Here is a 27,860-nt window from a genome sequence, read left to right on the forward strand (position 1 = left end):
AAACTAATTTCAGTTTCAATCATGTTATAAACACAGGAAATTGTTATTACTCTAGTATAAAAGGACACACCAGAGACTAAGATCAATGCCATTGTTGCAATAATGGTGATAACACAGTGCCCCATAAATTTTGACTACAAGTACATGTCAAGTGCTTTAGGTATAGTATTAGTTTTAGTCTTTCTCAACAACGCTGGAAGGTAGGTAACAGCTCTGCTTTACAGGTGAGGCAATAAAGGTCCAGGGTTCTGAAAACTCCCCCAAGACTCCTGTCAGTAAGGGGTCAAGAATACATCGACCATCTGATTCCAAATCTCATGGTCTTAACATCATACATGATAGCTTCCTATGACCTTGAGAAACAAAGGCTCTCAGAAATACTTTGAAACATTAAAAATCTAACAAAATTTAGGAGACTTTATACATCTCAAGATCCACAGAATGTTTAGACGGGGGGCAGAGTTGTGGCTAGAACACGTGTTCATTTTACCAAAAGAAGAGATTCCTGCAAAGAAGATTCCAAGATGCCTCGCTCCCTCAAAATGTGGTGTAGAAGACACAAAAGCAAGGAACACAGAGATACAAAAGGGGGGAGAAGTTATATAGCTATTTTGAGTGTCTTGGTTAATAAGGGGGACATAAAGTCTGAATGCCTTACAAGATTCCAAAATGGCTGACACCATGACTTATTTGTAATCATATCTTTTTCCTTCCCCTGTTATTAGATCTCAGTCTGTGGTAGAAGCTGGGACCCTGAAACATGAGGACAAGGGAGAGAATGAGAACACTCAGCCACTCCTGGCTCTGGACTGAACCCTGAGCCACCCTGTGCTCCGGACATCGCCAGCCCTCAGTGGTAGCAGCCACCAGGAAGCACATGTGCAACTGACCCCACAATGCGTGCGTTCGGCTCGACACAAGGGCCTCCTCTCCTGCCACCCAGTAATGACTCTCACCAGCCATTGGTCTAAGCAGCCAAAGTTGAACAAAGACTTGAGAGATGCTTTTTTTTTTCAATGAGGGAATTAGAGGATGAAGCAAGGCAGTTATGGAAACAAGATTCCCCCCATCCCATATTTATAGTATTAAGTGAATTGAAAAGAGAAAAACTAAATCTGACGCACACACTTCATTAGGATAAGGATCTTTCTGAGGCTTTGCAGAGACTCTGTCCAGTTTTTGCAATTTAAGATTAAGTGCATTTCCAAGTAGATACATAAGAATTAAACTGTGCAGACACAACTGTCAAGTTTAATGTAGTGCAAAGCCCCAGGACAATAGTATCTCCAGTGATTTCCATTCCTATATTGAAATACTTTCTTTGACCTCATCACCAGCATCAAATTTCAAATTGTTCAGCCTAAGGGCACGTTCTCGTAGGTCTGGCTGTTTGCAGAGCTTGTTGTTGTTTTTTTTTTTGATATCCTGCAAAAATGATTTTGATATCACATCTTTGATCAGGCCACCAGCTGATTATCATGAGCTAATTTTAAACAAAGACACAAACGGAAAGATCTCTATTTCATCTTAGCAATGTGACTTCCCACAGGGGATGTGTGTCTCTAGAGGGTGGGGGGGGTCTCATTGAAAATACATGTCACTGATTAATGAATCCATTCAAGTTGCCTCACTTGGGTCACTACAGAAAAGAAAAGTGCTACAAAAGTATCACACCGCTCCCCACGTCCCCTCACCTCCCCTTGCAACCAGTTAAAGGTGTGCAGAAAGGGCCTGGCTGTTGCTGAGAGGGTAGGTATCAATCATGGAGGAAGACCCTTAAGGATGGTGAAATATGAAAGAACTGAAAATAAGAGAAGACCAGGAATGCAGGATGAAATGCCAAAGATCACTTTATTTCTTTGTTTATTATCCTTAGAAATGGAGTCCCCAGCTATCCATTCAAAGGAAATCAGATAAAAAATAAGCAGATTATCATAAGATATGATATCCTTACTTGTGCCATGTTTCCCGAAACCAGGTGTATGTTCTTAGCTATCTCTTATTCTCCCAGCCATCTGCATGACATGGGCCTTCATTAGTATGACCAGTTGGTGCTCAATGTCAAACAAAAAATATTTTAGTTGATAATGAGCAGTAAAATATGATTTTACACGTTAAGTACTTGGGAGGGTTAATTTGTTGGCTAAAAAATTCAAAGGAAAGAGGTGATTCAACTGGCCATAATCACCCTCAATAGATACTAATCTTAATCATGTATTACGTCTCTTTCTTAATGGATCTAGTGTTATAATTTTTTTCTACTGGTAGAAAATAATAACAGAAGTGATTTTTGTATTCCACCCTTGAAATAAAATTGAAAGAGAATTTAAAATATTTCTTAACCAATTGCATCACAGTATAAATAAAACCAATTCATTTTGTGTAGACATTTCAAATAACAAAAAAATAACACTGAAATAATTCTACCAATGCAATGACTGAAACACTTTTCTTATATACCACAACATAGGGAAGAAAGATGAAGAATTAAAGCGAATTGGAAAACCCATTTTATTACTTGAGTTTATAAAATAGTTGTGGGATCCAGTATTTCAAATGCTACTGGAGTCTATTATTGCCAACATTCTGCAGCAGTAATAGCTCTGGCTTTCCAATCGGCAATATTTAGAATCCTCCTGTAGTGACCCGATTTTAAATACCATACTATAATTACTAAGTTAAGAGCTAGTTTTGACTCTATTCCATGATTTCATTAAATGAATCAAAGATGATGGTTCAACAGTGACAACTTACACTTTGAATTTCTTTATGTGTATGCAATATACATACAAGAACCAAATTCAGTAAGTGACATGAATGTTACCACATGAACACTAGATTGTATTGTTCTTTGTCAGTCATTTCTTCTGTTCAATAAATACTGAAGGACACAAATGCTTTTTTATTTTTCAAGAGTTTGCTTTTTCTTCTGGATTTCGGTAATTAATTTGGACATTTTTCCTCACATGCTTCTTCATCTATTTTAGTGAGATTTTTCAACATTGGCAAAACAGAAGGAAAGAGGACAAATATTTTACAAACTCTGACTGGAAGCTGAAGTCCTTAAAGACAAGCAAAGGGGGTTCATTTCAATATTAAAGAATGTTTTCTAAATAAGATAAAGGAAGCATCTTTCTTTGTCCTTCAATGGAAAAGAAAGCACAAGTGTTTTTTCTACCTGCGAATGAAATCTGGTAACCTATGTGTCATTTCTCCAGCATTTTTGTTCATATTGGCTTAAAATTCAGTGCATGAATATCATTACATTCTTATAGCTAACATTTCTAGTTAGCTTTGATTTAAAAAACACAAAATTTAATGCATCAATATTCCTCTAAATTAATGACGTGGTCATCTTCGGAACGAGTAGGCAACTGTTCTTTCTATGCAGTAGGAAATTTTAAAGCCGAACTATCAATAATGATTGCCATCTCAAAGTGAAGCTCAAATGGCAGAAGTTTCTCAAGCCAGGGAGATGTCAGAGTCTTCCAAACAATTTCAAAGAGGAAAGCGATTTTTACATCCTACACGCAGGACAGAGATCCTGGCATATTCTTGGTCTTCCACTCTGCCATCCTTCATAGTTTTACAAAATTTTGATGGGAGTCCTTTCAACGGCCTCATCACTCACAAGGATCCCCAACAGAAAACACTCTGGATTCCAGCCCTGTTTCATAGACGCAAAGAGACCAGGAGCCAGGTGTCCTAGCAGCCCCCTATCTACCTGATCCCAAGAGAAAATTTTCACTTGGAGAAATTTTACTTTTTGTTTTCTAATGCCTAGTGCTTGACATTAAAAAAATTTACATGCATCATTGTTATAACTCATTACAAAATGACTCCAAGTACTTCTTCAGTGTAAAAAGTTCCTCTTAGAAATAAATACCATTTTGACAGTATCTCCACCATTCACATAGCGAGGAGAGAAATTAAGACATGAGCTCTCAATGGTGACAAAAAAGCAAAGAGACGCAATGGGTAGGGAGCAGTACGGTTCATGAAGACATTGGCATAATTATGTCTTTCTCCTTTGTATTAGGAAAATAGAATCGTTTTTTCATATGAGTGCCTTTTACTAAAAATAATTAAAAGAGGGACGTCTGAGTTCATCAGGAAAGTTACGATTAAGCAGAACTAAAGCGTTTATACAGCTTGCCATTAAACTCAACAAAAAAGTAGCGGTGTGTGATGACAAAATCATCCTGCTTCCCTAGAAAAATATAATTGCATAGAAAAATTAAAAACTAAAGCAATCCATTTACAGTTTCTACATATACTCTCATTTACACTGATTTCGCCTATTCTAAGTGGAAAAAATATCTTTGGCCGGCAAGGTAGAAGCTATCATGGGTTCACCTGGAATACAGGCATCAGATGGGGGCTGTCATGGATGAAATACCGCAGGTATTTTCTAAAAGAATTGCAGCAAGGCATATATTCCCTTTAGTGTCATCCAACCCTCGGAGGAGGTTTAGAATTTTTCAGGCTGCAAATCCAGGGAATTAAGGGCTGTGGTGTTTGAACGTCTATGCCCACATCCAAGGTGACTGAACCAGAGAGGCAGCCTCTCTCCAGCGTGTCCTGAGCCTGCCCAAAATGCTAAATCGCAGGAAGGCTGCGTCTCTGATGGGGTGTCAGCTCAGGGTGCCACACATCCACGATGAAGATCAGCCGGAAAGACGTGGCATCCTGCCACACCTCATGCTCAAAGGAGTCATCAAAGATGAGCACCTTGCCTTCTTCCCATGTCCTGGAACAGAAAAGCATGGAAGCTTGTGATTCAGATGCCTGAGGATCAATCCACGTCTGTGTTCAGGAAGGCTCTCTCATGATAACCTTTGCAATAGGACCAGGTAAGTGAAACACAGGATGTGTTCTTTCCTCGGTGATTAAGAAAGAATTTCAGGATGCTTACCATGAACATCAGCTTTCACGCTCAGCACTGAAGGTATACAAAAGGCAGGAGACTGGTGATAAGGGTAAACTTATTCTTGGTACAAACCTAGGCAAGGCTTGTTTAGTCGGGCGAGCACTCAAAAGTGTGCCCCAGTGGCTCATTCCCAAGGTGGCCTCCCAGTCAATGGCTCCATGGTATCCTCCCTGGCATTTCAGAGATTGGTGTGGAAGTACAGACAGTGACTGGGTCTCAGGCATTTTGATGTCCCATAGGCATGGTGTCTGTGCATCTCCAAATGATTCTCTTTTCAACCCATTCCATTTGTTAAAGTTCCATTTTATGGAAGGGCAGATTGTTTATACTCCTAATGTTATACGCTGTGCAAGTGGGTTATCCATGGAATATTTGAAATGAATGCTGCAAAACATCCTTTAGGGCTGACAGCACTACTTCACAAGATACCTGTAGAGGAGCTAAGATCTAAATACGGTGTTAGTCTAAATAAGACAGCCGAGAGAGTAAAATGCAGGGCGCAGTCATACAATGCCTTTCAAACCCAAGGGAAGTTTATTATTTCTGCTAATGTTTTCTTCTTTTTCGAATAGGTATTAATTGTCAATATGGCAAATGCTAAGTTATGTTTCTGAAATGAAGTTTTTACTAGGAAATTTTTTCTAGATATCAAAATTCCTCTCAAGTATTTAAAATCTTACTTCCTGGATTAGCAAATAATTAAAATTATAGGAGGAAAATGCTAGCTTGATTTCAACTTATTGCATTATCATAAAGAAGTTTTCCTTAGGGAAATGATTTGTCTTTTTATGTTCATTACCTGGTGATTAATCAATATTAAATTAGATAATATTATCTAATATTATCTAATGTTACATACGGCAAGCTTTCTCAACCTTGGCAATACTGACATTTTTGCCAGGTAATTCTTTGTTTTGGCAGGGGGCGGGGGCTGTCCTGTGCTCTGTGAGACGTTTAGCAGCACCTCTGGTCTCCGCTAGATACTAGTAGCACGCCCTTACAAACTGTGACAATCAAAAATGTCTCCTGGGCTTCCCTGGTGTCGCAGTGGTTAGGAATCCGCCTGCCAATGCAGGGGACACGGGTTCCAGCCCTGGTCTGGGAAGATCTCACGTGCCGCGGAGCAACTAAGCCTGTGTGCCACAACTACTGAGCCTGTGTGCCACAACTACTGAGCCTGTGCTCTAGAGCCCACAAGCTACAACTGCTGAGCCCACAAGCCACAACTACTGAGCCCGCAAGCCACAACTACTGAGCCCACGTGCCACAACTACTGAAGCCTGCGCACCGGGAGCCTGTGCTCCACAACAAGAGAAGCCACTGCAATGAGAAGCTCACACACCTCAACGAAGAGTAGCCCTTGCTTGCCACAACTAGAGAAAGCCCGCGCACAGCAACGAAGACCCAATGCAGCCAAAAAAAAAAAAAAAAAAAGTCTCCAGTCATTGCCAAATGTCCTGAGTTGGAAGGCAGTGAAGTGGGAGACAAATTTGTCTGAGACATATTAATGAATCTGACACTAAAATTTCCAAATAATTTAAAGTAACAAATATCTGCAAGTTAAAAGCTCCTTGAAGTTGGGAACCAATCCTCTGTTCTGTTACCCATTCTCTCCCCAGCCCCAACTCCTGCGCTGCCTCACACACCTACCCTGATGTCTTTGTTTTAACTGAAGTACAGTCGATTCACAATGTTGTGCAATTGCGAGTTTATTGTTTATTTTTATTTTTTGGCCATGCCGCACAGCCTGTGGGACCTTAGCTCCCTGACCAGGGATGGGGCCCACAACCCCATTAGTGGAAGCACACAGTCCTAACCACTGGACCGCAGGGGAGGTCCCACCTACCCTAAAGTCTTGCACTCAATAAATGAGTTGCTTGGCTCTTTGATCCAATTCCTCTGAAGGGTCAGGGTCTACTGGAGTCCCATCCAAGTGTAACGAAGGACAAAAATATATAGACTCAGGGGCAAATGACTGACTATGTATTCATTACCATGCAAAGTCAAATTTGAAAAGAAAAGCAAAGTTAAGAAATGAAAAAAATGACAAGAAAAAAGAAGCAAAATGATCCCTAGCTTATACAGTTTGGTGGTCATTTCCTCGGCCTTGTTATCGGTGGGACTAAGCAATGTCAGTGACAAGCCTACAATACAGGCAGAAGACAAGGGGGGAAGGGCATGCAAAAGAAAACAACAGTACATCCATGTTCACAGCAGCATTCCTCACAGTAGCCAAAAGGTGGAAGCAACACCAGTGTCCACTGACAGATGAATGGATAAACAAATGTGGTCTATACATACAATGGAATATTCCTCAGCCTTAGAAGGAAATTCTGACAATGCTACAACATGGATGAACCTTTAGGCCATCATGCTAAGTGAAATTAGCCACTCATGCAAGGACAAATACTGTATGATTCCACTTATATGCAGCACCTAGAGTAGTCAAATTCATACAGAAAATTCAAAATTACTTTGGCATCACTCTCTATGAGTAATCTCCCTCTATTTGAGAAGACTGAAAACTTCCCAGGGGGTGCAATATCAAAACTCCCTAAGAGAATCTGTGACGTAACGCTTGGTGCGGCAATGACAAGTGATTCTCAACGTTTTCTGAGTGGTAGAGAGTCTAGAACCTACTTAAAGTACTGGAAGTAATTAAGACAACTAAATTGAACATTCTAAGTTTGCACAAAATGACATTTTTCACTAGATTACGGTAAGTGTAAGAAAGCCCAAGATTTAGGAATGCTGGATGTGAGAAAAACCTTAAGCATTCCATTCATTAACTTAAATTCCTTATAAATTGGGAAAAGCTTTTAGCGCTGGTTCATTCATGGCATACCAGTGCCTGTAAAGGTGGAACTTAAGCTAGCACTGGGTTGTGGCTTTGCAGATATTTTGGGTCAAATATGGACTAGTGTAAACCACTGATTAAACCATTTTTTAAACGTGAAATCTGGGAGGTATTCCAAGGGGCTGGATTCCATTAGGGCCATAAAATTCTATTAGATTTATACTTGCCTTTCTATTTTCTTTCAGACACTCTCCCAGAAAACAGTAAAGATACTCAATCACTTATTGTAGATTCTTAAATGTAGATACCTTCTGAATAGGTAAAAAATGATGTCTTTCAATCACTTATGAGAGCTAGAATGACTAAAAGTGCAGCCCTAATTGGGAAGGACAATAAAACTCCGTCCAAGTGACATGCAGACTAAAGTGACTTGCGTTCAACAAGAGATGTGTCACCTGTCTGGGAAAGGATGAAGGATTTCCAGAACAAAAAGAGTCAGAGCTCAAAGATGTCAAAGGTCTTGCACCTCTTCTGAGTGAAAAACAAAGACACTCATTGCAATGCAAAGAAAATAGTTTTCAGGCCACTCGCTTTGAGAGCAAATCTCCACCACATACATTTAAGTTATGCTGAGATTATGACAAGAAAAGGACCCTCTGGAGAAAAGATTTTCAGAGCAGCCTTGGAAAGAAGTCCTCCTGGAGGCGTTCACCCAGCCTTCCTCTGCGGGTCCAGAAAGGCAGGATAGCAGTGGGGAGCTGCAGCCCATACCCAGATGGCTACCTCAGCTTAATTTTAGCATTTCTTACTGTTGCGAGAAGAACGTCTCTCCCTGGTTTGCCAAAAGATAGAAGAATATCTGGTCACAAGATAAACCAACGTTGTGTAATTCCTCAATTTCTCAGATTATTATAATTAATGATAATGGTATAATGGTGGCAGCATAAACCTAATAACTATAATTTTGCCATAGAATTACCATCACCATTAATAATGCTAAATAATGACACTACGTGCTTATAGAGTTTTCCACCTAAAAACTTTATAGATTATATCTCAGTGATCTTTGCTAAAAGGTTCTGAGGTAGACAAATGACGCGGTTCTAATTTTTCAGCAAAGGAATCACATGCAAGCCAGTTCGGATGCCTGCGGTGACACCGTGATTCTGTGGAAGAAGCAGAAAGGCACTAGGCTTGCTTCATTACAGCCGGACCTCTAGCTCAAGATAGCGGTTGTAGGAAACATTCTCAGCACCTATAGCTGCTATGCTGAGGTGGCCTGAAAGGAATTTAAACAGGCTGACTGGAGTACAGAAAAGGGTCAGAGGGCTCAGGAATCAGGCTGCTTTAACGCAGCTCTTATCAATTCTGATCCATTGAAATCCCTCAGTTTCTGACTGCACTGGAAAGCCTGGCACATCCTGGAATTGAAATTAAAACTGCATTATTGCCACTTCCTCTTTTTTCTCTCCTCCTAATACAGAAATACACATGCACATACCTTCTTTGTCTGTCTATCTATCTATCTATCTATCTATCTATCTATCATCTATCTATCAGGATAAAGCATTTTTCTGGAAGCTAGGACACCTGTGTTCTTGTTCTGACCACTGCTAACTAGCCATGTGGCTGTGATAAGCATGTCACCTGTGGGCCTCAGTTTCCCCATCTGTGCAATGATGGAGGAGGACAGGAGGGTCTCCAAGGCTTCTTTCAGCTCGGAAATTCTCTTAATTCTCTGAGCCAAGCTGTTGGCTGGGACTTTAGTCTTCATATTGCATTTTACAGGATACATTTCACAAACTGTCATCTGAGAAATGGGTATGGTATTTGCTATTTTGTTGGATGTCAAAATAGTAATTTCAACAAAAGATGGCTAAATTACAAAGAAGCTCTTTCCCCAACAGGTTCTGTATATATGCACCCTAGTATCTCTCTCCACCCCTCCTGGGGGGGCTCGTTCCAGCCAGGCTGCCGCGGGGATTCTCTCCCCTCCAAGTGGGCCTGGGGCTTCGGCTCCGCTGTGCAGCCCCTGCGCTGCCTCTGTAACAGCTTTTGACTTCCCCCTCGTGGTCCTCGGTTACCCAGTAGCAGAGGGCTCTGTAACATCGCGAAGAAAGCCAAAAGGGGAGGACAAAGAAAGGGAAGAGGAGAGGAAACCTCCCGAGGCCACAGAGCTGGGATGCCTCTGGCCCCTCTCCAGGGTGGCGGCACAAGGGGAAATGGAGGGGGTGGCCATCCGCTGTGCCCTGCTGTGCCCCCCTGCCTCAGCATCCCTCCCAGCCCCAGGCCTATCACATCATAGCCCCCCTCTGCATCTGATCCATTCCTTCACCAGCCCTGGCCCTGCACACCCTCGACTTCCCGTTTCCCCCTCCTTCCTGTCTCCTTAGAGCACCCACCCTCATCCCCGCCAGAGTGCGCACTGCAGGTTCCAAGGACCACCTCCGACAGTACAGGAGTGCTTGGTCTCACGCCCTGGGAGGTAAGGGGCAGAAGTCCCCATTTCTGCAGCAATCAGAGACGAGCACAATAAAAGCTCAAAAATACTGAGCATGGTTACCACATCACACTCTGTAAATACAGTTCTGAATGTATTTATACGGATCACTTTAATTCTCAAAACTACACCAAGACATACTTTTATTCTTCCCATTTTACAGATGAGGAAATTGAGGCTTAGTGAGGCCATGCAAGTTGTCTAAAGTTACACTTCATAAGAGGGGAAGCCAGGATTTGAACCCAGGTCAGGAGACTTTGGTGCTCTTAATTTACTTTCATGAAGATACAGGATGTTAAAATCTGAAGTGAAAACTCAGGATCTGTTTTCCCATAGAAACATTATTATAAAGAATAGATACATGTATATGTATAACTGAATCGCTTTGCTGCACACCTGAAACTAATACAACATTGTTAACCAACTATTCTCCAATATAAAATAAAAAGTTAAAAAAACCAATAGCCACTGGTGCTACAGCCCTATTAACAGAGACCATGAGTTAGGAGGCTTTTAAGGGCTGGCCCAGGAACCTCCACATCATTTATTACTGCCATAGCAAAATGGATCTCAACTTTCCAAATTCTCAACCATCAGTTCAATGAACAAATGTTTGGACAAAATCTGTTTTCAATGTGGGAAGTGCTGTTTCCCTGTCGAGACACAGATATTCATCTGTGTGTATGGATAGCCATAGACACCCCATGCTAACCAGGACAGGGGTAAAGGAACTTTATTGGTGTTTTTAATTCTCCAAATTGCTTAAGAAAAAGAAGAAAGAGCGTGAAACGTCACTATTTAACAACAAACCTTAAGGGAAGCATCCCATCCAGTTAAAAGTGACATTTTTGGTCCTACAGTCCCAGATGGACAGGCTTGAATGGTGGATAAAGTAATGTGGAAAGGTCACATTACAATTTGAATGGAAGATGGGTATATTTTGTGAAACAGAAGATCTATGACTTCAGGGAAACGAGTAAAAAAACCAAAAAACAACCTCCCTCTCCCCAAAAAAGGAAGAAGAGGCAAAAATATTTGGTTCCAAATGATTTGTTAATTTACAGCTTCTATAACATGATGAGAAAAAATTTAAACTATCTTCTTGGACACTTTATGAAAACATAACACATAACGTCTATGAACAATTCACGGTGGATTAAAAACAACGGTCTCTCTTTGACTGTTAATATTTTAGCATGCCTTCTACACAATCTTCCTAATAGGAAACTTGAAAGAGTCATGAAAAAATATATTCTAGAATACTCGAGGTGTGTGGGAAAAGGTCATTATTTCCACAACCACATAAAGAGGAATTAAATGACTTATTGCCCATTCATTTCTTCAGTCTGTTGCTGACACTCATGCCAACACATGATTTTCTGGCTACATAAAGGTCCTGTGCAACGTTTCAGGTCAGCGATTCACAGGCAATGAGGCCGGGTCTCCAGGAGAGCTGCACGGTCACCCTTCTTTCCCTTGGTATGGTTCCGGCATGAACCAGAAGCCCTCGTGGAGACTCAGAAGAAAGGATTTGTCTCTGGGATCACCCAAAGCTCACACACCTTGGCCACTCTGTGAGGATAACAATTATTCCCACTTGCCAGCGGGGGCCTGTTTATCCACTGACTCAAGTTCATTCAGCTCTGACTCAAGATCGCTAATGAGCTCATTTTACTGACTGCAAAGCATGGCCTGTCGAGGGGGACACGAACAAACCCCCAGAGATGGAGACTCCCCAGCAGCCTTCTCTACTTGTTACCCTGATGTCTGGAAACAAAAACCGGCATTCAAAGTGGTCACCTTATAAGTATAGCATGATCCTAATCTTGTGAACAAAACTCAAAAATCCCCCAAACCTATATATAAGTGGGTCTATGGCATTGAGGCCAGAAGCACAAACTTTCAAGCCAAACTGTCTGGCATGGAACCTTGGTTCCAACACTGTAGTGGGCTGAATGGTGGCCCTCACCCCCAGAAGTATGTCCCCCTGGAAGCTGTGGATATAACCTGATTTGGAAAAAAGGGTCTTTGCAGTTGTAATTAAGTTAAAGGGCTTGAGATCATTCCGGGTTAGGTTGGGCCCCAAATCCAGTAAGCGCCTTTAATTATTTATTTGCTTATTTTTTTGGCCATGCCCCCAGCATGTAGGATCTTAGTTCCCCGACCAGGGATGGAACTCGTGTCCCCAGCATTGGAAGTGCGGAGTCTCAACCACTGGACCGCCAGGGAGGTCCTCAGTAAGCGCCTTTGGAAAAGAAGACAAGGGCAGAAGACGGAGGGAGAAGGTGACATGATGACAGGGGCAGAGATGGCAGTGATGCGCCTACGAGCCAGGACGCAGCAAGGAGAGCCCGCAGCCACCGGAAGCCAGGAGAGAGTCAGGGGACAGGGACTGCCCCTCAGAGCCTCCAGAAGGACCCAACCCTGACCATACCTTGACTTCGGACTTCTGGCCTCCAAAATGGTGAGAGAAGAAACTTCTGTTGTTTTAAGTCATCCGTTACGGCAGCCCTAGGACCCTGATACAAATATCGACACTTGCTAAGCTGAGTGACCTTGGGGAAGTTACTCAGCCTTTTCAGTCTCCTCAGCTGAAAAGTAGAGACTTTAATACTCCCAGTTACGTGGGGTTGCTGTGAAGGTATGCAGAGGGCTTCGGACCGTGCTTGACACATAGCAAGCACGATGCATATTATCACTAGGAGCTTCCTCATCATGAATATACATTATACAGGCCCTGAGAAGCGTCTGAGCAATATCTCTGAGTACCGAAATCAAAAATAATATTTACTTTCTTTGTCGTGCTTCTCTGTGTTTCACAAATTATGTAGCAGGGGCATGCATCAGTTTTGTCACCGGAAAGCATTTATTCATTTTAAATGATCATTTTACTTATTGAGATAGACAGCTGCATACCTTCAAGCCCATCTTCAGATAGAAAGAGCTGTGCTATGATCTGCAGTGATGGACTCTTTAACCAACACGCACGCCCGCTAGCAGGAATCGCAGTGTGATGATTAATACCTGAGAACTACAAGGCACAAATTGCTATTCCTTCAAAAGTTGAGAAGCTCTGAAAAATTGCTTCCACTTGCCCATAACAAGGAAGCCTGATGTCCTGGTACGTGTGCTTCTGTTTCCACACTAATAGTGCTTCCATAATAAGTGTGAAACTTCCCAGATTTCATATTACGTATGATTTCATATTACATACAGATTTCACGTTCTGTCCTCAGAGTTTATAAACTGACTCTACTATTCAGCTCTCTAGCTATGTTCACTAGAAGCATTGCACAGTGCTTTAATTTCATTGACCCATTTCTCTCATGAAAAACACTCTTTTTGTAATGAAATACTTAGCCTGACCCGGCCACCCTGGAGTTAAGGATTATGAAGGATGAGAATGTAATGCAACATAAAACAAGTACCATAGAAGGGACGTGGAGAAGGAGGCTGACCAGCATTGAGGAGGGAGAGGAAGGGCACCGATGCTTCAAAGCTCCCTGGGGACGAGACAGCGTGAAACAATCCATCCTCCGCAAAACCGCCGCCCTAGCCCATGAGAGCCGGGGTGTCGGCAAGTGCTTTTTAATAATCACTGTGAATTTGTAAACTATACCATCTGCAAAGTATTGTTATCAGCAGCTACTTACTGCCACCTGAAGGAGGCTGGCTTTTAGCCCAGTGGGAATGAAGGGGCTGCCCAGTCAATGTTCTTATTCAAGATCACCCTACAAGTGAGCTGTGGGGCTGGGCTTACAGCCCTTCCCTACTTCTGGTGGGTGCTGACAGCTCCCCTAATCACATTCCCAGCTTCAGTTTAAGACCCTAAGTTGGTATACTTAAATTAGGTCTGAAGCTCCTCTCCGTCTTCACGGCCCCTGTGATTCTTATTTGACCTCCAAGGAGTTGACCTCGTCAAACTCTGCCTTCCCCAGCACACTCCCACCTCCTCTCTGTTTTCCCTGGGTCCCCTGCCCCTCTCCCCTTTGGCAGAGAGACCCTGTAGACCCGAACGGAGCTCAGCAAGGCTTGGTGAGCTCCATTGCATCTTGGAAGAAACTTCGCCCGGTCTGGCCATCTCTGATTCCCCCTCCTGGCTCTTCCAGCTCTGCCCTCTGCTGCCCCAGCTCCTTCTTGGCTCTCTTTCCTTTTTCTGCCTCCGAAATGTCGATGTGGCCATGGGACTCTCACGCTTCCTCTAGAGCCTCCCAATAAGCCTGCTTCTAAAACCTTTATGTCTAGACTTGACTTCTCCCCTGAGCTCCAGACCTCACTATCCAGCAGACTCCTGGATATTTTCACTCCTGTGTTCCAACAGCAACTTAAACAAATAATATGAAGACCGGACTCATGATCTGTTCCCCTAACCTGCCTCATGCCTCCCAAGCTCTCAGCATTTGCTAAAGCATCAACACCCCCCTACTGACCAAAATGGAAACTGTCGCATCATCACGGACACCCCTCCCTTGCCCCACACACTCGAGATTCACTTGAGTCAATCTTCATCACATCTCCTGCCTCTGTTCTTTACTCTCCCTTTCTTTCCAGGATCCCAATCCCTGCCCTTCTGGGGTGGGCTACTGAGGCAGTCTGTTAACTGTTCTTCCCAAACGCCCCATCGGACACACCCAGGGTTTCCAGAACGCCTTGCTAAAAGAGATCTGATCCCACTAGTTTGTATTCAAAGCCTTCCATGATTTAGCTTCTAATCCACTCTCTCACTTTCCAACCTCATTCCATATGTTAAAGGAACGAAACAAGGAGGCCATTAGATGGAGGTGTTCTAATGCCTTGGTAGCCTCGTAGCAAAGCAAAACCTACCCCGGAGTCAATTCATTGGAATCTGAGAAAGTGAAACTTAAGAACGACCAATCGCAATTAGCCAGCAGCCTTTCCCAAACGAGGCAACCGCTTACACCATAACCAGTCAAATCATCTCCTTGCTTTGCTTCAGCAGCTCCTCTATGAAAACCTGGCCCCCAGCGCGTGCCGGTAGAGCGCTCCTAACCACCTTTGGTTTGGTGCTACCTGATTCGAATCATATGTGTTCAAATAAATTCTGGAAAAATTTACCAGAATTTAAAGGTCCGTTTACCTCTTAACAGTATCCACACTCTTGGTTGCTGAAAGCACTCAATATTCCTCACACGTGGCTCGTAATTTTTGGCTTCCGTGCCTATGCTGATGCCGTTTGTTCAGCCTCGAGTGCCCCTCTCTTCCAGCTTTTAATGTGCAAATCCTTCCTGTCTTTAAAAGCCACCACTGTCAGGTTTCCCAATTCTCGGCGCAAATGAGCTGCCTGCCCACCGACCACCTGCAGCATCCTTGCCTGAGCCTCTCTTATGACTCACGACCTTTGAGCTGTGTTTTCTCCCTGACTGGACACCTCTGGTGGGGGAAGACCCCCATGTGAGTCGTCTCAGAATCCCTCACGGCACGGTGGGCTGCTGCGCCAGGCCCGGGGCAGGCAGGTGTCTGCCAATAACCAAACGAACAACCAGTACCCTCCTGCACACCCCTCCAGCAGACCTCCACCAAGGGCCGTGATACACGTGTGAGAAGACAACTTGGTTTCTGCCCTCCAGGCACTTACAGCTCAGTCCCAGAGATTAGACCAATATATACCAATTAATAAAAAGCAATGGAAATAAAAAGCAGAATCACTGAGAATATACCCTGTAAATACTCTAAGAAGTCAAAGGAGAGGTTCCTTTTTAGGAACAAAATTGGATCTTAGTAATAGGTTAATTTTGGATGGGTGAAAAGGCGGGCATTCCAGGGGAACAGAGTAATAGGACCAGGACAGACAAAGGCATCAAAAGAAGTTGCCCTGACATTCACCATGTCCCTTCTCAGGCCGGTACCCGGGCTAAGTGCCTTGTAGGCATTATTTCGTTTAATCTGGACAACAACCCTGCAAAGCAGATAGCAACGCTGCCGATTTTATAAGTAAGCAGGCTGAGGCTGCAGGGGATTAAGTGACTGGCCAAGGTGACACAGGATTAGTTGGCACAACTGGGATCTGAAAAGGCAGCCACGTCCGCTGCACCATGCTGTGTCCTCTAGAGCAAGACATATAAATATCACAGGGTGTCTTCTTCAGCAAGAAGACTCTTTGTACTGATGCATAGTTCAAGGTGTAAAGCAATAAACACAATGTGTAATATGTGTAGGGTTAGGACAAGTTAGCTGACTGAATGCAAGTCTGTCCATCTAGAAAGAGAAGCAAGAAGGTTCATCAATCAGACAAGAATGCTCTGGGGAGAAGTGATTAAGGAGGGCAGCCCTAGAACTGGGGAGTATCTCCAGACCCACGGAAAGCGCAGAGGTGGGACACCGACTAAGAAGCTGGATTAATACCACCCACTCCAGTCTACTTCAGTGACAAAGGAAGAGAAACAATCCAACCGAGCCTAGCTTTGTCGTAACGAACATCCATCCTCAGAGGTGACGAGTAAGAGAGAAAGGGATGGGAGGAAACATACTTGGTCTCGTTGGCACACCGGATCCTGCAGCCTTCCTTGGGGATCACCAAGCCCAGGTGCATTCGGAGCCTGCAGTTCGTGGGTCCCGTGTGCGGCCACACGTGGGTTCCCGGGTGCATGACGGAATATTTGATCTGCACAGAAAACGTACCACCCTGTTCATCCATTTACCAAGGTGTGGGAGAACTGCTAAAAGTACAAAGTTACTGTCAATTCAGATTAGTGCCTCTGCAGTACTCAATTTATATCCTCGTCTTATTTCTTTGTGAAGGAACTAAAAGTAAGGACTCCCATTTTCCACAAAGCTATAAACGCTGAACATTTTCCACCCTCAGTGCTGCCGTCGAGGGCATGACATTATGTTTTATTAAAAAGCAAGTGAAAAAAGAGGCATTCAGTGGGTCAAAGGAAATAACCGTTTCTTTGTAAACATGAGCATTCCCATTTATTCCCCTAATAACTGACTGTGCTCCTCCCAGCACAGAAAACATTCTTGGTACCTGTCCTCTTCGGCATCCTGTCGTCTCGGGGAATTTATCTAGTAAAGCACAGGTTTTACGAGCTCCTTTACAGGCATTTTCATTTTTCCTTCCTAGAACAATAAATGATAAAACCACTGTTAGAAACAAATCACAGTAAAGCTTTAACTCATCCCGTTTTGACCACACACAATCTATATTGTCCTCCTTACTGTAAGAATGAGAAGGCCGAGTAAACACAAGAAGACAGTGTCCTGTTCCAACAAACACTGACGGGCACAGCAAGGACCAGAGCTCTGCACCCAGCCTTGGACTACCGTATTTGACTAAGGATGTCTAACGGGCAAGGCGTGTGTCGAATACGTATTTTTCCCCCTGTGGCAGGCAGAACAATGGCTCCCTCCTAAAGAAGACCACATCCTAAGCCCAGGAACTCGTGAATAGGTTATGTTACGTGGCAAGGGAAAATTAAGGTTGCAGGTGACGTGGAGATTACTAATCAGCTGACCTTTAAAGAAGGAGATTATCGTAGATGAACTGGATGGGCCCAGTGTAATCACAGGGTCTAAATGTAGAAGAGGGAGTCAGTGCCAGAGTGCTACAGAATGAGAAAGACTTGAGTGGCTACTGCGGGCTCCAAAGATGGAAGGGGACCACAGCCAAGGAATGTGGGCGGCCTCTAAAATGAATGCAGCCTTGATGACACTTTGACTTTAGCTGTGAGAACCAGAACTGTAAACGTAAAACATCTGAGTTATCTTAAGCCACGACATTTATGGTCATTGTTATAGCAGCCACAGGAAACTCATCCACCCCCCAGCCCCCAAGGAAGGAAAATGGCTTATGTTACACTTCTGACCTAAAAGTGCATTTTCTAGGACTATATTCTACTAACCCACACATCAGTTTTCATTGAAATTTAATGTATTTTCCAATGTACAGGTCATCCTTTATACGCTGATAAGAATAGGATTTCAGTGACGAGGGGAGAGGTCTCTGAGAGATGAGGGTTTCTCTGAGGGCCTGGTCAAGAACACAGATTTTGGGACATAGTCTAAAGCACGCTGGACTAGGCAAATTCCTTCACCATCGACAAAATCACTGTTTCTTAAGAAAGATGTGCTTAGGAAGGTACAGCATCATTTGCTCTCACGGACGAGGAAAACAATGGGTTTTTTTTAAAAGGTAGAGACATTGTAATTCCCTATTCAGGATTCCTACAAGGTACTGATACATCTAAGCTGAGTTCAACTTTATTTAATTAATGTTAGTTGTGTCCTAAGATAATTATATACTGAGAATAAAATGAGAGTTAACAAGGCATGTATCTTACCGGCAGCGTCCTCAATCAAATGGACCTCGATATTTTAGAAAAATACTTCTATATTTGTTTTTCCTAAGTAATCTGTCTCTTGAGGAAAATGGTAGTTGCTGTTTTTAGTTACTAATTGAATATGAGTTTAATGATAATGTCAGTTTGCACCAATAGATTCTTGTATACGACATCATAAAGAATGTTCAAGCCCTAGCTTCCCATGCCGTCCCAAATGCAGGATCTGGGGATGACTTAGCGGTAGTACCAGTTGTGGGTTCTGTGTGTTCAGGCAGCAGCTAGGTGAGGCCTGGGGCCTTGAGGAGCGGCTAGAGGTGTCTGGATTTCCCACGGGCACGGTGGTGAGGGCTGAGCACGTGTCACTTGGAGAACACGTGTGTCTTACCCGAATGAGAGCTAATAAATGGGGAACCTAACAGATTGGGTCACTAGGATTGCCACTTGGTGAGGAGTGAATTAGAGAACATCTCTAGCCATTTAGCCACATAAATCTTTTCTAGTCTGTAAACACAGATTCTCTGTAGGGGAATCTTATCATTCGTGGATTGCCGTTGGTAGTTTTAACTATTCACACGTGATTGGGAGGGTTTAGGAACGCAACTACACTTCCATGGTGCTCAGCACGGGCCAGGGACCACTCACCTGATGCCTACACACCAGGGAGGGGGACACTATTAGAATCGTATTTTATAGAAGAGGAAGCGAGGCACGGAGAGGTCACACGGTAAGTGGCAGAGCGGGAATTCCAGTCCAACTGGACCCAGAGTCCATGTTCTTAACGGCGACCTAAGGATGTCTCCATTACTGTTACATAATGTATGCTTATTATGTAATAAAAACTAGAATCGTTATCATTTTTCTGTATGTCAGACCTTTGCTCACTGATCCTGGTAACAACCCCATACTCGAGGCACTATTTTCTTTTCTTTTTTTCTTTTTTTTTTTTGCGGTACGCGGGCCTCTCACTGCTGTGGCCTCTCCCGTTGCGGAGCAAAGGCTCCGGACGCGCAGGCTCAGCGGCCATGGCTCACGGTCCCAGCCGCTCCGCGGCATCTGGGATCTTCCCAGACCGGGGCACGAATCCCTGTCCTCTGCATCGGCAGGCGGTCGAGGCACTATTTTCATCGTCATTTTTCAGCTGAGGAATCTGAGGCTCAGAGAGTCAGGAACAAGCCCACATCACACACTAACAAGTGGTGCAGCCAGGACCCCAACTCGGGATCCTCGGTCTCCAAAGGCTATGCTTTAAAGCATGATTTTCACTATGTCACGTCTTGGATTTGAACATAACTGTGCAGAACAAACCATTCTGCAGAGGAGAAAACTGCCCAGCAGCTGAACTCAGTGTGGTTTTGTTTGTAATTTATTATTTCTCACACAGTTTAAAGTAACTTTCAAGAAGTGATAAACTTTGTTTCTTTGGGAAAAACAGCCCCAGAAAGAGATCTAACTGCTGATGCAAATCTGAAAGAACCAACTGAATATTTCATCTACATGTGAAGAATACACTTTATGAGGGATATCATGGAGGTGAGATCTTTAAAGGTTCTGGGTTGTATCTCTCTGAAGTTTCAAGGCTTTACTGCTGGGATGACAATAGGTTCATCTTGCATGACAACTCTGATCAGTCGACAGTGGCTACCTAGAACACTGTGTTGAGCAGGATTCAGAGGTTCAGCTTGAGCTCATCCAGAAAGGCTACTGGGATGGGTTAGCACCATCTCCCATGGGCTCTGGAAGAAAGCGTGACTGTGCATGTGTGGCATACTTGTTAACACTATGTTTTAGCGTTCATCGTTGAAACAATAAATGAGCAAAACAGATGTTCTGTAACATTCATACAGCAATTTGAAAACATCTGTGGGGAAAAATTAGTTATGTATATTTGTTGATTCGGTCTTTTTTTTTTCCTCCAACTCAAAAACGTTGATCATTTAAAAAGGAATAAATATACTTCAGAAATGGTTGGGTTACTTAGAGAACTTCCATGATTCCCACTTACATATGGATAGAAATGAAGCTTGCAGCCATAGCTTCAAGGCCTTCAAGATTCCAGGAGCATCCTTGCCTAACTAGGCTAGACAACCTCTAAGTCTTCACAAGTCAGATCCTCATGGGCCTCCTGTCTGAATCTGAGCTCTCAGTGTGGCTAAGAAACGACCCCGCCATCTCCCTCCCCTCACCTTCCTGACCCCTCCTGCTGCAGGATTCCCTCCCCTCTGTCTCCAGGCCAACAGGGCATCTGCCTTCAGGGGTGCCACCCTGCTTCTATGCAAGCTACAATACTAGCTGCCTTCAAAATTCTTTAAACTGTGAAATTTGTTTCCAGAAAACAGTTACTGGGTTTCTCACAGAAGCCTGGAACCACAAACAAAAGACCACCAAGAACCTTAATAAAACTTCTTGAAAGAGCAACTATGGGAGTTGTATTATTTTATGATCATAAAATAAAACCAGAAATTAATTTCTATTTAATTGACTGCAACTGATTGGAAAACAGATACTTATAAAACACAGACACACACTTCTAAATTATTTTGAATCGAAATGGAAATTGAGATAAAAATGAAGTCGTTTCTGGGGGGAATAATACAAGTGAAAATATAAATTATAGCTTAAGGAAAGTATCCAAAGCTAAATCTAGAGATCAGTCCATAGCCTTAAATGCTTTTATTAATGAAGATGAAAGAATGAAAATAAACTTACTAAGAAGTTCTGATTGAAAAGTTTAGAAAAAACGGATAAAATAAACAACAAAAAGAACATGAGGAGGAAGAAAAATATAAAAGCAGGAATTAGAAAAAAATCAAAATAAGGTGAGATATAATTTGAGGTTTTTAAAGAACATACTAGATCACTTTGTCAAACTTAAGGAGAGAGGGGAGAAAAAGGAACATGCAAATTCCATTCAGTGGGAAGAAGAATTTAACAAAGCTCAAGGAAGTAAATAATATTTTAAGAAATTATTCTAATTCATGGAAAATCAGGTATAATCAAAATATATGAAAATGTATAAGTTAACAAATATTGTATGATTCCACTTCTATGAAGTGTCTGAAGTAGTAAATTCATAGAAACAGAAGGTGCAACGGTGGTTGCCAAGGGCTGGGGGAGGGCAGTGGGGAGTGTTGTTAATGGGTACAGAGTTTGAGTTTTGCAAGATGAAACTCAGTTCTAGAGATTGGTTGCATGAAAATATGAATATACATGACCCCACTGAATGTACACTTGAAAACAGGTAAGGTGGTAAATTTTAAGTTATATGTACTGTGCTACCATTAAAAAAATTTTTTAAATACACAAAAACCTTAAAAGTCAAAATGTTGCCCCCAATGAAACTGTCTCCATTATTTATTTCCTTTCTTAACACTTTTCTATGCCCCATAATGCTTTGCATATTTCAACCTTATTAAAGCATGTGCTTTTAGCAGAGACTATGGTTTCCGGAAATTACTGCCAGGATGCATACTATTCTGAAGACTTAGTGTAGGAAGCCATGAAGCATGAGGATGTTGATGGAACGGAGCCATCAGATGAACTGGTGAATGCTTACGGCCAACAGAATTGACTCATTTAGTGAGATGCCAATAGACAAAATTAGCACGTTGTTCACATATTGACCTTATCACAGCTCTACTTAAAAAAATCTTGCTGGCAAAAAGCTGACACAGTCACTTGAAATCATGTGATGTCTCTTCTGTTGGACATTTCCCTGAAAATATTACTGAAGTCGTTCTTCTTTCTCTGACGTGTAAATCTTAGTATTCTGAAAGCATACCGACATAAACAACAGTGCTATTCGTCCCATGATATAAACCAACTGCTTATCATCCTCTCAATTTATTTTCTGCAGCTAAAGATGTGTGACACATGCTGTTTAGTCTTCAAAATAGATTTACTTTTGTTCAGCTACCGTTAACCCAGGTTAACTTGAATTTTCCAGAAGAGAATTGGAGAGAGCTTTAAAGATAAAATTCAGTGCTCCTCATTTTGAGGACAGATTGATATATTAACTCATTGGACACACACAGATTGAGGCCCTGTCTGTGTACCTGGGCCTGGGTTCAGCTCAAGGAATATTAGGTTGACTGTGAACCTCTTCCTATTCTTTTTTTTTTTTTTGCGGTATGCGGGCCTCTCACTGTTGTGGCCTCTCCCGTTGCGGAGCACAGGCTCCGGACGCGCAGGCTCAGCGGCCATGGCTCACGGGCCCAGTTGCTCTGCGGCATGTGGGATCTTCCCAGACCGGGGCACAAACCCGCGTCTCCTGCATCGGCAAGCGGACTCTCAACCACTGCGCCACCAGGGAAGCCCTCTTCCTATTCTTGATGAGCTCAGACACTAGTTATTATTGACTTGTCACTCTGGTTTGTCATCACCCCTAACGGCTCTCACCGCGGTGATATTTTGCACAACATCGTCTCCAAGGTACAGGAGCAAAAGAGGCTCAGGAAAGCTCCTTTCTAAGGCGTCGATGAGCACACGGTGGGCTCTTCAGTTACGTCTGTACAGTAGGGTTACTCTTTGTAACATATCATTTAACAGGAAAGACCAGGAAAATCAAAATACAACATATATATATATATTTATCCAAATACACACATGCATATACACACCCATATATTTACATGCACACACACACACACACACACACACACAGATGAGTGTTCCTACATAGTTTCAAGAAGCAACAAATAGATTTTCATAATCTGGGTTTCCCAGGTAGTTTCCTTTAAGTCAGGGAACCCTAGCTCTGGGAGGTATCGGCAGAAGCCCCCCCTTCCCATCAGGTTGCAGAGAATGATCTGGAAGTAGCACGCTCACCTTGCTGCCACAGTGTAAACTGGCTCCAGTCACCCTTTTCCCTCAGGTTCTCATCTTCAGGCAGAAACAGGCCCTGGGCTCTATCCATCACTGCAAGGCCTTCATCTCGGATTAACTTCCAGTTTCTTTCTAAGGACTAGAGGGAAGATTCTGGTTTTACTGGACTGAAAATATGCCTGGTTAAACACTTTATAGTGACGTTCAGCTTTTTGTTTGTCTGATTAATAAGTAATGAAATGTTCCCTCTCATCTAGATTACTTATTTCAATTTCCTCTAGGACCTCTTGTCAAGGGTGTAAAAAAACCCACCTAATAATTAGTTTTCAGAACCAAGTGCCTTCGCAGCATAAACGTTTCAGTAATTCCCAGGAACCGCCGAGAGCAGTTCCGTCTAACATTTGTTTTCACGTCTGCCTAAAGGTCGTTTTTTCACAGACCCTAACCAACCGAGAGGACTAATCTTGTTGAGCATCATTACATTAGGACCCTGCCGTACAGCCCACATGACACTCCAGCGTCCAAACTGGAATACAAATCACAGACTTAATTCCACCTCCAACAGAGGTCCTCATAAAGATGCCATTCAACGTGGTAAATATTAATTAAACTTTCAAGAACATTGGGAAAGTGTCCATTGGAGCATGTGATGTGTTATAAAATTAGTAGCAAAACAAAGCCAATAAATGTCCTCGTGTTTAGAATTCAGCCAAACAAAAACATTTCTTTGACTTCTCACTTTGAGGGTGCCTTAGGCTCTGTCAGTAAGTGCCTGGCTGGTGAGGGTAGATCCCATGGGAGGAGGAGGACAGGCTCTCCTCCTGGGAGCCCTCACTGCACAGCGATACTGATGAGCAGTGGAGATGGCAGAGGGGTGGGTGCCATGGGGGACAGCAGGCCAGGGCAAGCATCCGGAGTGGCAGCCTAGGGGGAAGTACTATCAGGAGAAAAGAATGAAAGCGGCATGAAAGAGGCTAGGTTACACAGAGAAACCAGGATTTTGAAACATTCGTAATTTCAAACGTTTCTACGTTGCATGGGAAGTGGATGTGGTCGTGGAGTCTACGGGTACCCGGATAGCGAAGAACACAACAGATGATTTCAACGAGAATCGGGGCTCAAGAGCAAGGAAGTAAAGCTGATGAGTTACAAACACATACAAAAGATGGAAGCAACAATTAGCGTGCTCTGAAAATGGACCGAGTTGCCTTATAAAACAGGGGTCTCGGGCTTCCCTGGTGGCGCGGTGGTTGACAGTCCGCCTGCCGATGCAGGGGACGTGGTTCGTGCCCCGGTCCGGGAAGATCCCACATGCCGCGGAGCGGATGGGCCCGCGAGCCATGGCCGCTGAGCCTGCGCGTCCGGAGCCTGTGCTCCGCAACGGGAGAGGCCACAGCAGTGAGAAGCCCGCGTACCGCAAAAAAATAATAATAAAACAAAATAAAATAAAACAGGGGTCTCTATCTTTTGAAGTATTCAAGAGAAGGCTGGATGACCAATTACAGGTGGGGCAAAGCACAAGAGAAGGTGTAAAGTGTTTTTACCAACACGTGCTTTATGAATTAACAATTCAACGTAGGAAAACCAAGAAGGAGCCAGGAAGACGGCACAAGCAGAGGACTCCACCAAAGACAGATACACTCAGAGATTTGTGTGAAGACATGGTACCAACTTCAGCCAAACCCCGGGAACGCTTGTGACACTGTGTGACCACATTAGGTATATTCCAATATTCTAGGGCAAGCGGTAGGTTTTAAGATTAGATACTGATTTTATACTGCTTTTTTTTCCCCCTTGTTACTTTGAGTCTATTGACATTTCTTTTTTAAAAAAATTCAGCTTTGAGGCTTAATTAACATATAAAATTGTAAGATATTTAAAATGTAGATCGTGGTAATTTGATATACATATACATTGTGAAAGGAATCCCCCCACCTGATTAATTAACACATTTATCGCCTCATATATTTATTTATTTGATATTTTGGGAGTGAGAATATTTGACTTCTATTCCCTTAGCAAATTTCAATTTACAATACGGTGCTGTCAACTACGGTCTCAATGTCATACATCAGGTCCTTAGACCTTATCCATCGTATAGCTGGAAGTCTGTACCCTTTACCCAAACCTCTCCCTACTTCCTTCGCCTCCAGCTCCTGCCAGCCACTTTTCCACTCTCTGTTTCTATGAGTCTTACTTTTTTTTTTAAATTGAGATTCCACATTGTAAGTAATACCACACAGTATTTGTCTTCCTGTGTCTGGCTTATCTCACTTGGTGCCCTCAAGGTCCGTCCAAGTCACAAATGGCAGGACTTCTTTTCTTGTGGCTGAATAGTGTTCCATTGTGCGTGCGTGCGTGCGTGCGTGTGTGTGTGTGTGTGTGTGTGTCTTACATCTTCCTTATCCACTCATCCATTGATGGACACTTAGGTTGTTTCTATATCTTGGTTATTGTGGATAAGGGTACAATGAACGCAAAAGTGCAGATATCTCAAAGTATTTTACTTTGAATTACATTTGCATTTCTCTGGATATAGACCCAGTAATGGGATTACTGGGTCACTTGGTAGTTCTATTTTTCACTTGTTGAGGACCCTCCATATTGTCTTTCACAGTAGCTGCACCAATTGATTTTATATTGCTATGAAACCCACCCACTGATTTGTGTCAAAATCTGGAGCTGCTGTTACCATCACCATGCTCTCTGCTAGTGTGGATCATCTGTCCACAAATAATCTTGAAACCATGCCCCATAGAGTTAAAAAAACCACCCTGAAACTGTGCCCCATTGGGTTAACAGAAACGTGGTGACTAACAGAAATTCTTGAGTTTGTCTTATAGTTTGCTATATATCTGCTTGCAGCCTACTTTACTACCCACGCTCGCCTTAATTATTTTCTTGCAAATTGCATACCCTCCAAGCTTCATGTTAGCCTAAACAATAAGACATTTGCCTGAGTTGTTTTCTAGGCACTTGGAGTCAGCTGTGTCTAGTTCAAGCTCCAGCTGGCTAAGGCTGGTTGGGACCACTGACCCTAAAACTGGGCCTGTATAGGTGTCTGATGAATGACTGTTTGATGTCGAGGACCAAAACCTGCACACTCAGATCATGCTAAGTGCCTCCACTGTTATTTTATTTTATCTATTTATTTTGTTTTATTAAAAAAATTTTTTTTCTAGGCCATGCCATGCAGCATGTGGGATCTTAGTTCCCCGACCAGGGATCGAACCTGTGCCCTCTGCATCGGGAGCATGGAGTCTTAACCACTGGACCACCAGGGAAGTCCCTCCGTTTTTACACATACATTCCATGAAGAAGCGTGTAACTCAGAAACACCTTGGGCAGACCACTGATTACCTCACCTTTTCCCTACATCCAATCACCTTTCCCCACCCCTAAGATCACCCTACTTCTTTATCCCATAAATATCTCAAGCTCCTTGCCTTCAGGGAGGCAGATCTGAGACTGGTTCTCCCGTCTCCTCCCTTGGCTGCCTGTGAATAAATCCTTTCTTTGCTGCTGCGAACCTGGTAAACGAATCTGGTTTGGCAACAATTTCAATATTATTTCATCCCAAGAAGGTAATTCATAAATAGTAAGTCAAAGACTGCATTGCAATTAAGAGATACTCAAAACCCCTCACTTAGGCAGGTCCCCAGAGTGAGAGAAGACCACGGTTTTCTCAAGAATCCCAAGATCATGGAAAGAGAATGCACCCCAGATGCATCTCCCCAAATGTACCTAAACTGCCAACGCTCCCCGCAGCTACTGTAACTTATTCAAGTTGTTAGATAAATCTGTCTAATTCATGTTAAACTGCCACAAAGACAGGGGAGAATCACCTCTCTAACACTTGAAATTACTTCTCAAATGAGGTTATCAGTGCCTGATATGGCAGGCAGGCTCTCACCCTCTGCCCTCCCAGTACTTTAGTGGCTTCTTTCATTTCTTTTCAAAGCTGATTTTAGGGGCATCTTTGGAAAGAGCTGATCTTTTGTTCCTAAAATAGGGCCCAGAGCCCTAGGGAAAATGTTCAAGTGACTGCATCACTAAATAAAATGTTTAAATTTTCTTTAAGGGCAGGCTGTCTTTTACAAGTGAAATGTCGTTCCTGCCCCCTTCCGCACCCCTCTCCCCAGGGTCCCCCCAGGGAAGTGTCGCTGCAGAGGTACTTTTCCGGGAATAGTGATGACTTTTTAAAAAAACTTTCTTGTTTGCCCCTGTTATACGTGCCGCAGGGGTGCTGGAGGACAGTCTGGCTGAAAGGAGCAACCAGATGCAGGGTCTCCCGGTCAGTCCCAAGCTGGAAACACTCTTGCGGCAGTGCCACCGACCTGCTCAGTACGCTCAGTGCTGAGCAGACCCTGCACGGACATTTATTTTCATCATGAAACAGCCACTCAGCATTTCCTCTTTAGAGTTCAGTAGTTTGTCGTGGAATTTGACAACTGGAAGTGTCTGTACTGTGAGTGCAGTGGAGACTTTTCCACTTTAGGGATGACAGAGCAC

General features: G+C 43.1%; 2 protein-coding genes across 10 annotated transcripts in view; one reads left to right on the forward strand and one right to left on the reverse strand.

Moving 5' to 3' along the window:
• Window positions 1-3,091, forward strand: part of CLVS1 (clavesin 1) — a 415,580-nt gene extending 412,489 nt beyond the window's left edge. For all 4 annotated transcript variants that reach the window (XM_060287672.1, XM_060287673.1, XM_060287674.1 and 1 more), the window contains one exon: window positions 726-3,091. In XM_060287672.1, the coding sequence (XP_060143655.1) occupies window positions 726-813 (88 nt within the window). In that variant the 3' untranslated portion in view covers window positions 814-3,091. The remainder of the gene's footprint in view (window positions 1-725) is intronic.
• The window catches only part of ASPH (aspartate beta-hydroxylase), a 243,162-nt gene that overhangs the window by 32,288 nt on the left and 183,014 nt on the right, over window positions 1-27,860 (reverse strand). For 4 of the 6 annotated variants that reach the window (XM_030859675.2, XM_060287664.1, XM_060287663.1 and 1 more), the window contains 4 exons: window positions 23,352-23,487; window positions 17,216-17,307; window positions 16,716-16,849; window positions 1,828-4,750 (listed from right to left, as the gene is read on the reverse strand). In XM_030859675.2, the coding sequence (XP_030715535.2) occupies window positions 4,600-4,750; window positions 16,716-16,849; window positions 17,216-17,307; window positions 23,352-23,487 (513 nt within the window). In that variant the 3' untranslated portion in view covers window positions 1,828-4,599. Of the gene's footprint in view, window positions 1-1,827; window positions 4,751-16,715; window positions 16,850-17,215; window positions 17,308-23,351; window positions 23,488-27,860 lie in introns of those variants that run through there. The other 2 variants (XM_060287666.1, XM_060287669.1) reach the window with 2 other exon arrangements.

Source organism: Globicephala melas, chromosome 17, assembly GCF_963455315.2.
Source record: "Globicephala melas chromosome 17, mGloMel1.2, whole genome shotgun sequence".
NCBI lineage: Eukaryota > Metazoa > Chordata > Mammalia > Artiodactyla > Delphinidae > Globicephala > Globicephala melas.